The 12,419-nt window shown below is 40.6% G+C and overlaps 1 protein-coding gene across 8 annotated transcripts in view; it reads right to left on the bottom strand.

Annotated features, from left to right (window-relative positions):
• The window catches only part of MAP3K20 (mitogen-activated protein kinase kinase kinase 20), a 92,966-nt gene that overhangs the window by 17,394 nt on the left and 63,153 nt on the right, over window positions 1–12,419 (bottom strand). For 7 of the 8 annotated variants that reach the window (XM_062578236.1, XM_062578240.1, XM_062578242.1 and 4 more), the window contains exons 12-16: window positions 4,649–4,693; window positions 3,923–3,953; window positions 3,660–3,799; window positions 2,447–2,509; window positions 1,452–1,544 (exon numbers count right to left, since the gene is read on the bottom strand). In XM_062578236.1, the coding sequence (XP_062434220.1) occupies window positions 1,452–1,544; window positions 2,447–2,509; window positions 3,660–3,799; window positions 3,923–3,953; window positions 4,649–4,693 (372 nt within the window). Of the gene's footprint in view, window positions 1–1,451; window positions 1,545–2,446; window positions 2,510–3,659; window positions 3,800–3,922; window positions 3,954–4,648; window positions 4,694–6,735; window positions 11,732–12,419 lie in introns of those variants that run through there. The other variant, XM_062578243.1, reaches the window with a different exon arrangement.

Genomic DNA, 12,419 nt, shown 5'->3' with positions numbered 1-12,419 from the left:
GTAGGCATTAATGCAATCTATATTTCCCTCCAGCACTCAAAGCTCTGTTCCCTCCTTGTCTTGCTCCGGCCTGGGGGAGACCGCTCACCTTCCCGCTCCATAGTCCACAACCCATACTGGAAACACAAGGGATACGTGTGGTATGGCATTGCCTTCTAGTTCCTTGTACAGGTGTAAATGGGAGGGAAAGATGCACGCCTAGAAAAAAGCAGCTATATATCATTGTAAGTTACATGCTTTCAAGAACACTGAAAAAGTCCAAGTAATTCACATAGTGATGAAGAAGATTTTCATACGGAAAAAAGTGCTTAGGATAAAAGCAAAGAAAGGCCATCTCCAGACAACAAAGCAGAGAGCTTTTTCAAATTGATGAAATGATTTCAATACAAGTCCAAGTTCCTACCAAGTACAAACCTAAATGCCTTCTCTGCAAGCATCACCAAGTACAGAAATCAAGAGACTTCTACAAACAATATGTCCTAAAAGCAAAGCACTCAGATAACACAAGATCAAAGTCAGTCTCCCACAAGTTTAGGGTGGACACACAACGCAGATCTGTCAAATACAAAAGGAACAAATCCTGCTGTCACAACCCCTGACTAACTCAGAAATGCTTTGCACACCATTTCCACTTAGTTGATTAACTCTAAAACCCTTGAACTCAGGATCCATGGCAAGCTGAATAAAGAAAACAAAAAGCGTGGGACAAACCTCGTTCCTGAGAAAAGACAATGCGGTGGGAATGCTTTCCTGCAACATCTGGAGTAAATAGTCAACACACCAGTTACCTGAGGCATACGTAGAGACCCTGGAACTGCTGTGCTTGGAGCTAAGGTTTGATCAGGATGCAGCATCCCTGGTAATTGCCGTTTACAGTCTCCTACATAGCAGTTTTGCTGTCTGCAATGTGCTGCACCTATCCCTGCCTGCTTCTTTCAGTCCTGGGAGTGAACATGGTCACCACCATAACACACCCCATCACCAGCCAGCAGCCAAGCACAATACATATTTTCCAAACTCCTCCTCACTGCATAACAAGACAACACCTTTCTGCATGTCCACTAACATCAGGCATATGTCACTGTTCAACTTTCCCTCCTAACCAAAGACATCTGTTTGAATGGGTTTTTCCGCATAAACGGATTGTTCTTTCACACCCATTAGGATGAAGGAAACCAAGCAAAAAGCTGAATTACAAAAATTACGGTTAGAATTATGGTTCATGAGGAAACAAAAGCTTTCATTCAAGCTCTCTGTGCCACTGTTTTCCTTGTAGCCTGCTCCTGGGTGCATTTCCCCACCACTGATTCAGCCCTATTTGGCGCCTTGGTATTTGCTTTGCAATTTCCAAAACAAAAGGATTTTGACAGCAAAGTATTTCTAAAGACACTAGACCTCCAGGCAGTGCCTGAAAAGCAAACGAAGCAAACCGACCCAGGCTCCCACCTTACCTGCGGCCCGCTTCCTGGCTTTAAGTGGTAACCAAACACGAGTTCAAGATTCACGACCTTCTCTACGTTTTCTTCGGTCCCACCTGCAGAATCCTGCCAAAGAAGCGTAGCGTAAGAGCCCACACCTACCGCGAGGGCGGCGGATGCCAGGCCTTTCCTGGGAGCAAGGATCTGCCTTTCACACGCTGCAAGTGCCAAAAGTCCCGGGGCGCAGCCCGCGGGAGGCAGCGTCGGTCTGCCCCGCTCCGAGCAGCCCCGCTGCAGCCGCGGGAACGGGAACTACAGCTTGCGCGGGCCAGGGGCAAAGCCCCGACTTCCCTTTGCCCGTCCAGGGGAACGCAGGTTCACTGTACGTAAATTCAATTTAAGTGGATTTCACTGCACAGTCCCGCAATAAGTTAGGACTAGGAAAGCTACTCCAGGCTTTGGGGTCCAGGGCTCTCGACTAGCTCACAAAACTAGCAGAGGCCAATAGCGGCTCGAGGAACCTGGAGGCTCCTGAACGCTGTCCCCGTTTTTCACGGCTCTCGTGACTGATGTCAGAAAACCAACAGGTTAACACGAAGGTGGCCAGACATCACAAACGACTCTTCTGTCCCCTAACGTCAGCAAGGTGAGGAACGACAGGCTCACGCGGGGCCGGGGGGCCTCTCCTATGGCCCCACGGTGCAGCGGAACGGCTCTTAAGAGTAATTTCTGGTTAGTGAGAAAAACGGCATCACAGCCAGTAGGTTGACATTATCACAGTGTTTGAATTTAAAAGCACCAGCTCCGTGATAAAATCTTAGAACCTCGTTGAAAACAACTTCCACTGCCCTGGGATTTGCTCTGCTGTGACCTGCTCCTGTTGCAGATCCCCCCCATTTGCCAAAACCCTCGGTGTGACCTGCTCGCTCGCTCGCCCTCCAGTCAATGGCATAAAAATTGAGATGTGAGAACAGTAAAATATTTGTACCAACATGAGGAGCACTTCTTATATAAACAAGGAGACTTGCCTTAATTAATGGTGGAAAATGAAAGAGATTTAGGTAGTCGTGGGTTAACTTCTCAATAGCAGTCTATAAAAAAAATGAAGATCAGATGAGAGTAATTCAGTATCTAACACAGTAAATACCGGTTTAAAAAACAGCGCTGTACAATGTGCATTGTATTTTTCATGGTGGAGATATAGGGCATGCAAGAACAGCTTAAAATATAGTTCTGTTTTGGAAAGTGCCCTGGTAGCCCTACCCCATCTAGCATTCAGAATCGGGTCTGCTTAATCAGAAAAAGAAATGTTTAGAGGGCTGTTTTTGTTGTTTTTACTGATGTTCAGCCAACTGAGGGAGCTGAAATCTTTCATTTTGGGCATTATTGACTTTATTAAATTTCAGTAATTTTCCCTGTAGGAAACATAAATTAAATATATCAGTAATGGTGTGTGCTATGGAAACAATGGCTGATGAGCAAGCGGGGAATAAATCTGTGCGACTTACGGAGCTGAGGCTATATTTGCAGGATTAGCAGCCAGGATAAAAGTATCTCTTCAGTAAACTGTTGTATAAAATCATTGAGACCCAACAGAATCTCAAACGCTGCTTTTAGAGAAACCATTTTTCAAAGCTGACTGCCAGGAAATGGAAGTATCTCCTGTGGCTACAGTATTAATACTATTACTGCTGTTATGATCACATTTTCCAGACCATGATTTTCTGAATTCATTGCAAATATTAAATATTTAAAATACCAAAAGCAAAGCTCTAAATTGGACAAAGCAATTGTCTAGGGGAATTTTGTTAGTCAAAGCAATTTTCAGTTAGAGGTGAGATGTAAACTTGAAAAGTTCAGAGATGTTACTTAAAAAAATATTTTTCCTTTTTTGATCCTGTCTTAGCTAAAGAGAAATCTTATGGGAACACACTCTCAAAAGATACCCAAAGCTTTCTGCTGGGGAATGGCCCTCTTAGACGAATCCTTACCAGTCTGATCAGTCCCTGCTCTCAACAAAACACAGAGTATGAGAAGACCATAGCATATTTTCATGCCTCAGAAAATGCTCAGGTTTGTTTTAGGTTCTGAAGCCATACACGTTCATAACTTTGATTTTTTGGGTACCAAACGTTCTCTATATAGCTTTACATTTTTTTTAATACTGTTGAAAAATCTGTAGAGTCCTTCTCAATTCTCACATATATCCTACAGCAGTTTTCAACTTATGCTATTAGATACCTTTAAATGAATGATATGTCCTCTGGAAAAAATTCCCATGTCCTTTAAATCCTCTTCTTCTAGAAGAAGCAATCGTTTCCCAGTGATATGATGTTCCTTAAACAAGCTAGCATATACACTCATTTCACCAGAAGAATCACCTTAAGATAAGAGAGGTTATTCAGAAATCCACAGGGCTTTTCACTGAAGGAGAAAAAAAAGATGAAAAAAATTTATATATATACATGAATATGAGCATAAATGCACATATGAACGCCTTTTACCTTTTCTAGTAAGCTGTTGCATCCACAAATACTGCAAAAAAGAGGAATAAATCTTGAAATTCATATAATGAAAAATTTATATTACAGTAATTTGGAGTCCCCAAGGATAACTATTCTTTGTTTAAAACAGAATTCTAAAATATTTCTAACTGAGTAAAGGACTCAAGATTCTCCAGTGTGAAGGAGTACACTTATTTATCATATTAAAATTGCCTTCTATTTTGTGGCCATCTTCCTTAGTTTATCATTATTAGGAAGAAGATCATTCTAAAAGGGACATTAAAATCACTATGACACAGTAACACATTAGAGAAAATCCTTGATGTTTCTTGCTTAGCATTTTAACTGAAAAAAGGGTGTAAAAAGAAGACGCAATGCCATGTTATATACAAAAGACATTCCACACCTCTTAAAAATACCTTAACTTTCAGTTAAATTGCCATATGGTGGCATGCAACAGGATAAAACATGCAAATCCATTCTGTCCTCTGCAGGGCCCCCAGCACACGTTACTCTGTGGGCACCGGAGAACGTGACTATTCTGTCAAGGCCACTTGAGTGCTTACTTTATCCGTGGTTGTTTCAAAGGCTTTCTAGGACTCAAGTTTCAGCAAAGAACTAGCAGGAAAATCTCACTGAGCTGTTCTGACCTAGGTGTTGTTCCCTCAGCGCTGACGGTACCTTGCAGGCCTAGAGCAGCAGAGCACCGGTCCCGTTAATACTCACCACATCTTCTTCGCTCCACGCACAAATATCAAAGGAGGGCAGCAACTGCGTGAGAGATACGAATTGAAAAGAAAACCATCTGACAGTTTTTCTCCCCTCCACCCCAAATTATATTCTGGAAGCCAGTTTTAGCTGGTTGCTTTTCTCTTGCAAAGGGGAGGACTTTAGGCCAAGAATCTCATACTGAGGGCACCGGAGAGCACTTCATGTAAGAGCGACGTCCTAAGCCCCCAGACTCAAACTGATCACCAGCTGGCTCCAAAAGCATGATAGCAGTAATTAATTGATCCCATCACTTTCAGGAGATAAAATCACCAGCAGATCTCTGATAAAAACAATTTAGGAAGCAAAACAAAACAGTCCGGTATGAGGGACTCTCTAGGGGTCTCTCCTCTTTTTTTCTGACGCTACGAGGAGGATTTTGCTTTTGTCATGGATTTGGTACCACTTGATTTCTGCAATGCATGGAGTGCTGTGATCACCACGCTCTCCAGAACAAGAGATATTTCCTGCAAAAGGAAGGAAGCTGTCACAAAATAGTGCTGAAAGCAGAATTTGGAGTTGGGCCACTGCAGCTCATCCCCCTGTGCAGACAACTTTCGTTTCTGCCAAAGCTTCATAACTGTTCCCCTGAGGCTCTGCAAGCGCAGCACTTCCCAACCTCTGCCAGCGTTGTCACGCACATAGGGCACACTTTCTTGTATGTAAGATGGTGTTAGCTTTTGTAGCATGAGGATGCAAAAGAGGATGGATGTGTTAGGTGAAATTCTGGGATGATTTGCAACCTGACACAATAGAGGATCTCATTGTGATACTGGTTTCTGTTTCACTTGCTCAAGCATGTTATTCCAAATTTCACCTTTGCATTTTTATCCAGCTAAGGAGGCGACATTATTTTGTATGTATGTATTTGGACTGTCAGTGCCTCCCAACAACTCATCATCACGATCTATTTGCAAATTTTTTCAATATATATAGCACACACTTGAGAAAGAATCAGCTCAGTTATCTACACACCCAAAAGTTTTGTTACCACCTACTGCAAGCCCTGCAGGCAGGCCTTCAAGCAATCCAGTCTCTTGAATGGCAGGCCAAGCAAGCCTCTGCCAGGCAGCAGTTTGCCCATGCCTTTGTATGGCCCAACACCAATTCCCATGGGTATTCGCCCACTTCGTGCCAGACCAAACATTTCCCAGGCTCTCCAAGCACTGATACTGTGGTCTAGTGTAACCTGCCCACAACTTTCCACCATTGCTTCTGCAGCACCTGTGAGACGTACCCATCAAAGGGCTACGACTGCCCTTGTATCCTGTGAGCTCTCTGCGACTATGAGCTTTTGCTGTCCCTCTCCACTCCGAGTTTGAAGGACTTCTCTTCTGAGCCCCCTCCTCCTCCCTTCAATGGCTCAGACAAACCTTGCTGGGTACAAACCACCCAGGAGACCAGTTCAGTGAGGAGGGCCGTGGGGGCCATCAAACCCATCCCTTTGCCTCCCCAAAGTGGACACAGCCAAAGGCATGCCAGTGAAGTGGCAGATGGGAGAAAGTGTTTGCCAGAGAAGAAAAGAGGCCTCCCAGTCTTTTTTTTGTCCTCTACACCATATTTCCAGCCAATCTTCTCAACCCATCTGCTGTTACTCAGGCATATCCTATGCTAACAGTTACCTGCAGCCTGGCCCAGAAGCTGTGGGGCAAAAATAGTGCTGAGGGCAGCCACTAACCCTAGGGAGGGCAAGAGGCAACAACACAGATCTTCGGGGAGGCAGTGGGTCACGAGTTTTGTAGGTATTTATAACCAAACATGCTGGTCTTGGAGGAGGAGCCTGGCAGAGTAATTTGTATGGTCAAATGGCTTACTGTAGAAGTCCAATATTGTGTTTTTGGTTGCACAACGGATTCTTTTTCAGCTTTTCCCATTTTAAAATATAAACAGTGGCATAAAATGTTACCTATTTCAAAGTTAAATAGAAAAAAGGGGGAAAAAACAGAGAAATGTCACACTGAGTAACATGAAAACGACTAAGCCAGCAGACAGTAAGGAACCTCTTGAAACACTACGTTTTTACATAGGAACACAGATGCGTAAAATTTACTGTCAAAATGTTTATTGCAAAATAGAAGTTTAAAACAAAGAGAAGCAAAGGAAAAAGTTCACATCAAAAGAAAGTTTATGACACCAACTGAGGAACTGAATACATTGCATGGTTTCTTTTCATCTGTTTGCTCTGTTTTTACACTGGAAAATCAAATCCACAGTGTGAATAAAACAAGACATCATATGTCAAGTGCAATAAAGAAAATAACTGACGCTGCAAGGTTTTAACCACACAGAAATGTAACATTGCACGTTCCACACAAATTATATATTCAGTTTACAGCACAGGAGTTTTGGCACAGGTGTTGCTCCGCATTGTTTCTTCAGAGGGAGAATGAAGTTTTCTAACACTGAAAATATTTTCTATTCAAATTTCATCTGATCACACTTGAAGTGTAAGTAGCATCGACTCCTATTATTCAATACAAAATTTTTTCAGTAGTGCAAAAGCAAGAAATGCAGTGGACTATATCTGATTTTAAGAGGCATATGAATATTTAGCACACAATATAAAATGTTTAAAGTTTGTTGGTTCTACAGTTTTAAAATTAAATCTTCACACATCAGAAATCTCTGTGCAGACTTTACAGTGTACTCTAAGTTGAAGTCTGGGGGGAAAAGAAAAACCATTCTCCTCCAGATTCCTACCAGGACATTTTAAGGGCTGTGAAAATTATTAAATGAACTTATTTTTCTACCTGAACGTTGGATTCTACATAGGACTGTAGTTAAAACCTCTGTCAAGTTAGAGGTCTTATTAAAAACCTGTAAAAGCTGCCTGATTACAGAAAAAGGAACTACAGTACTAAAGACACACAATAACTCTGCTAGATACTTAACAGCTATATGAACACTATGGATTTACTGCTGCTGATAGCAATATAAATCATTACTGCATCAAATATTTAACCCAGAATAATTGCTTTAAAATCTAGATGGAAAGGAAATCAACATTAACACACCTCCTGAAATGATAAACGAATGACAAGTCAAGAACGAGACTGTGTGACAAGGAGCCACCGCACATCTCACCTCTCAGAAGTCCTTCTTTCCATCTAGAGGAGACAAATTCCCAGTCAAGCTCTAACTGAATCTGGCCTGGTGACGCAGCACACCTACCCACTATATGGCAGGACACTTGCTACTCCAAGGAAGTAGTGTTGTGATAGTCACAAAAACAGCTAAATGAGAAGTTTTACTCAGCAGATTCCTCCCCTTCATTTTCTCCCAGTTCTGAAGGATCAGTCAGGAGTTAGGACATCCTGTCTCAGTCCCAACTCAACTCGCACCTTTACGCAAACCAAAAGATCGTCCTCACTATTCTTCCCACAGGCATTTGTCCATTTATTTAAGTCAACATTGGTAGCACAACAGCCTGGTAAAAATGAAAAATTCCAGCCTGGCTCTTAATTTCTCTTCAGTAATATGCAGCAATACTATTTTACTGAAGATACTTCCAGAGCTCTACAGAAGGCAGAGAAAATTTGAATCTCAAAAGAGCTGGTAGGGACTAGCACGCCGAGAGGTGTACGAGGCGTGGGAAAGCTTTCGGTGCCCTCGCTCACAGCCCAGAGCAGCCAGAGGAACACCTACGGCATTTGGGTAACACTTTCACAACCTGAAACGCTATGCCGCTGTTGACTATTACCGATATGGATATTATGGTGATGATACAGGCAGAAGTGCTGTAGAGCAAAATCAAGTGTGAAAAATGAAATTCTCTGATCTCCTCCACACTAACACACCTGCACACCAGAGAGCCGTTTGCAAAATCTTTATCTAGTTAGAAGCATGTCAGAAGCAGAAACAATACATCTTTATTCTCATATATGATTTTTGGCTAGTAAACTGGAGACATCTGGTACGAAAGTCATCACAGGAAAATAAAAATGGAATCAATAGCATCTTTTTTTTTAATAAGCACAGCCTAAGTATAACATTATATCCTATATATATATTATATATATTCTAAGTATAACACTATCTTAAGAGAACTGCATCAGAAGAGTTTCTCGTGTTATCACCTTAAGGTTTTCTACAATTCTGAGACCTTTACTACTTTGAATATAGAAGGCAAATTTTTTGAGTTTTAATTTTTCTTTAACACAGCTTAATTAGGTTTGACAAAAAGAGTTACAGGGGAAAAAAAGGAAAGGGAGAAATTCTACTTTTGTTTCACTAAAAAAAGGAAAAATCAAAACTTTTAAGTTTTTTCTAACCAGCAGAAATTCTTGAGCATGCTACCACCTTTTGATGATATTTTGCTGAAATAAATCACATGTGTATTTTTGTAGCTAAGAAACCCTGTGTCATATACTAGTTAAGGACTATTTTTCATTCTGTAAAGATTAAGGAGCAGATTTAAAAATTCAATTAAAACCTACACAAATATAAATGTGCATAAAGTGCTTTGAAAGTGTCAGATGCTAAAATAGTGCAAAACATCTGTGCTGGGACAAAATTTTTTTTTAACATTAAATATTTTGAACCAAATGTATTCTCAGTTAAAGCTGTACAACACTAAACTGGATATGTAGTACAATAATTTATGCACAATAACAGCATCTTAAGTGCACATATTAGATCACACAAATCCATCAAGTTTTCCTGGGTATAACATGGCAGATACAAAAATAACATTATTGCTGTGGGTGTTAGAAGACATACACTTACAAAAATAATAGAAATCTGTACTGTAAATAGCCTATTTGCTCTAACTTCCATTTAATTCTTTGCTCTTCAATATCCTCCTTCTCCCTAAAATCAGGGTATTTTGGAGGACCTACAGTGCCATCACTATCTATACTGAAGGAGTAAGTTTCCCCTTGGGATATACAATAAACCTATTATATCATTTAAATTACAATTGCAACTGTTAGGCAGGAGGTGGAATGTGGATATCCTACAGAAATTAAGCATTTAGAGGGCCGAATCCTGTGAAAATTGAACAGTGTAAGCTAGCCCTAACAGGAGTAGTGATGGCCTTGTAGGTTATCAGACCAGTGCTGGGCTGTACGAATAAAACCATTCCTTCTCACATCCCAAAGAGGCATCCGTCTACTCCTCACTCAAGGGAAACTCCATCAAAGAACTTTCTCTTCTGTTGCCTGAACACATAATGATTTCAGGCCTGCTGTCATCTAAGGTATCCATTGCTCCTTAAGCTCTCTATAAAAACACGCACCACGATATGTAGGTTAGATGTGTAACAGACAGGCCTATAATTAAAGCAGCCACTCAAAAACACAAGTTTTCATAAAAGAAACCCCTCCAGTAATTGAGAACAGAATTTGGATTACTTATTCCCACTATAACTAAACTAGACAGTAACATTTTTCTTTTGAAACGCTGCCCTTCTTCACTGGGCAAATATTTTACAACATCTTCCTTTCTAACTTGCATTTGTGTTTGCACTAGTTTCCCTCCCTCCTTCTGCATCACCACTAAAGAGGTCATCAGGAGAACTGTACTCACTGCTCTCAATACAAGTGTCTGGCAGGCAATTATTGCAGCAGGTTGTTACACATTGAGTTTTATGATCAGTCATAACAGCAGCGGCAATACAATAAAAGTGATTTAGCTGCACAAACAGATAATAAGAGCCTAGCAAATATTCCTCACATTACCACCATCACTGAGAATTTCATATCAGTCACAGTAGTCGAGCCCGAGCAGAAATGTCTTTGTGACTTCTCTTCCCCTTTTCACAAGGATGGCACACGTGGTTTAAGAGACACAACAGAAGCAAAATCTGCTGTAAATAACGCGACACTGATTTTTACTCTCAGGTACAAGAGTAAGTCCATCAAAGTTAATGAGGCTTCCTGGATTTACATCAACCTGAAAATCAGCTTCTAGATCACAATAACTGATAATAGATGCAGAGGTCTGATTGCAGTTGGCTATACTAGAGTGAATTGTATACACACACGCACACACACACACACACAAGAGAAAAGAGAACATCTATACAAATCAGCTACTAATAGGGATTATCTATACTATTCTGCTATTCAGTTTTTAAATTGTATATTTAACTAACCCCTCTATTTCTCTCAACCAAGCTTCATTTTTTCCTAGAAACAAATTTGTGATATTCCACAAAGCTGCCTTAAAAAGGACCTTAAATTACAAGCACAGCAAACCCCTTCACTGCAATAGTAAGAAAGGATTTGAGAGGAAAAGCAAATCTGGAAGTACAAGTATATTCATATGATTGACCATAAAAGAGGTAAGGAAAATGACATAAACAAAGAAAAAAATTGATGTACAATAAGCATTAAAATTTTCCCCAATGTTTTCATATCTTAAATTCATCAAACCATAGTTTCTGTAATCAGGCATCAAGAATTATAGTTGTAATAATGCTTCTCAAAATAATAATAATCTCTATTAGTTTTGAAAGTTTAGTTCCAAATTTCATCAAAGTAGAAATAAGTCAACACAATATAAACAAAAACAATATGTCTTTCTACACACAAACATGCTCAGCCTAGAAAACTCACTTTTTTTCTTTTACAGGATTTAAACAGACCAAACTGACAGGATTCTTTTCTAAAGCTTTATTGTTTTGCTTTGCAAAAAACGATTTCAGATTTAATTCTGTAACTGATTTCATTCGCTGCTATCATCTGTGTCATCAAAATAATCATCATCATCATCATCATCGTCATCTGACCAGTCGAATTCACTGAAACCCAAAGCCATGTTGATTTTCTTTCCTTTTCTCATAGAGGTGGTTTTAGAAGAATTCTTTTTGGCTTGCATGTTTATCTGCATTCCAGAATGCAGGACAGATCCTGCTTTGTTCAGAGAGAAGATATCCCCAAAGCCCGTCATCATCAAGGCCTTCAGACTTTGGTTCATGCCAGCTACCTCCCCGTTACTTGTGGCTGTGATCTGACATGACATCTCTGCACTGTTTGACTCCTCTGTTTTAGATTCAAAGTAAGACTCCTCAGACATTCTTGCAGCAAGAGGTAAGAAAAACTATTTAAAGGAGGAAAGGACAGAGCAAAAGTGAAAGTTAGAATCAATTTAAAAATCAAGGAAAGAGACATCACCAGATTAGTTGGCAAAAACCAGAAAGCATAACGATTAGTGAATCTAAACTTTAAGCTCAGGTAAGAATGCATTAAATCAGACTTAGCTTAATTCTGTGGTCATTGTTTTTAAATGAAAGTGCAAAATCACTGAATCACAGGGCAAGAACCACAGGTAGCAGAGCTTTCATGATAAAAGAAAGTTCAAACTCTTCAGTCTTTCATCTTGTACAGCATAAAACAGATTATGACATTTCCCAGCCAGATAGACTGGCTCCCAGAGCAATGCAGGTACAACAGAAGTCTGAGCGAGTTGCTTAATTGAACCCTTCAGGGCTGAAGAATAAATCAGGTTATGACTATAAAGAACCCCCAAAAGCTCCCAAAGTTTGGTGCAGAGTAACAGCCTTCTGAATACCAGAAAGAGCAGCAGCAATATTTTTGGCACAGAGACTGTTTTTGAGGGTATGCTTAAAAGCAAAAGAAGGGGTCACAACTGCTACTGTCGCAATCGGAAACAAGCCTCTCACCAATTCAAAGGCAACAGGAATCAGTCGCCAGCCTGCACCAGCGCACCACATCTGGAAGCTGTCCCAGGGAGGAGTTTGCTCAGCTGGTCAGCTTCTTCAGGTTAG

The sequence above is a fragment of the Rhea pennata genome, chromosome 6 (genome assembly GCF_028389875.1).
Source record: "Rhea pennata isolate bPtePen1 chromosome 6, bPtePen1.pri, whole genome shotgun sequence".
Lineage (NCBI taxonomy): Eukaryota > Metazoa > Chordata > Aves > Rheiformes > Rheidae > Rhea > Rhea pennata.
Note: the sequence above shows the minus strand (reverse complement) of the source record. Positions and strands in the feature narration are given on the sequence as shown.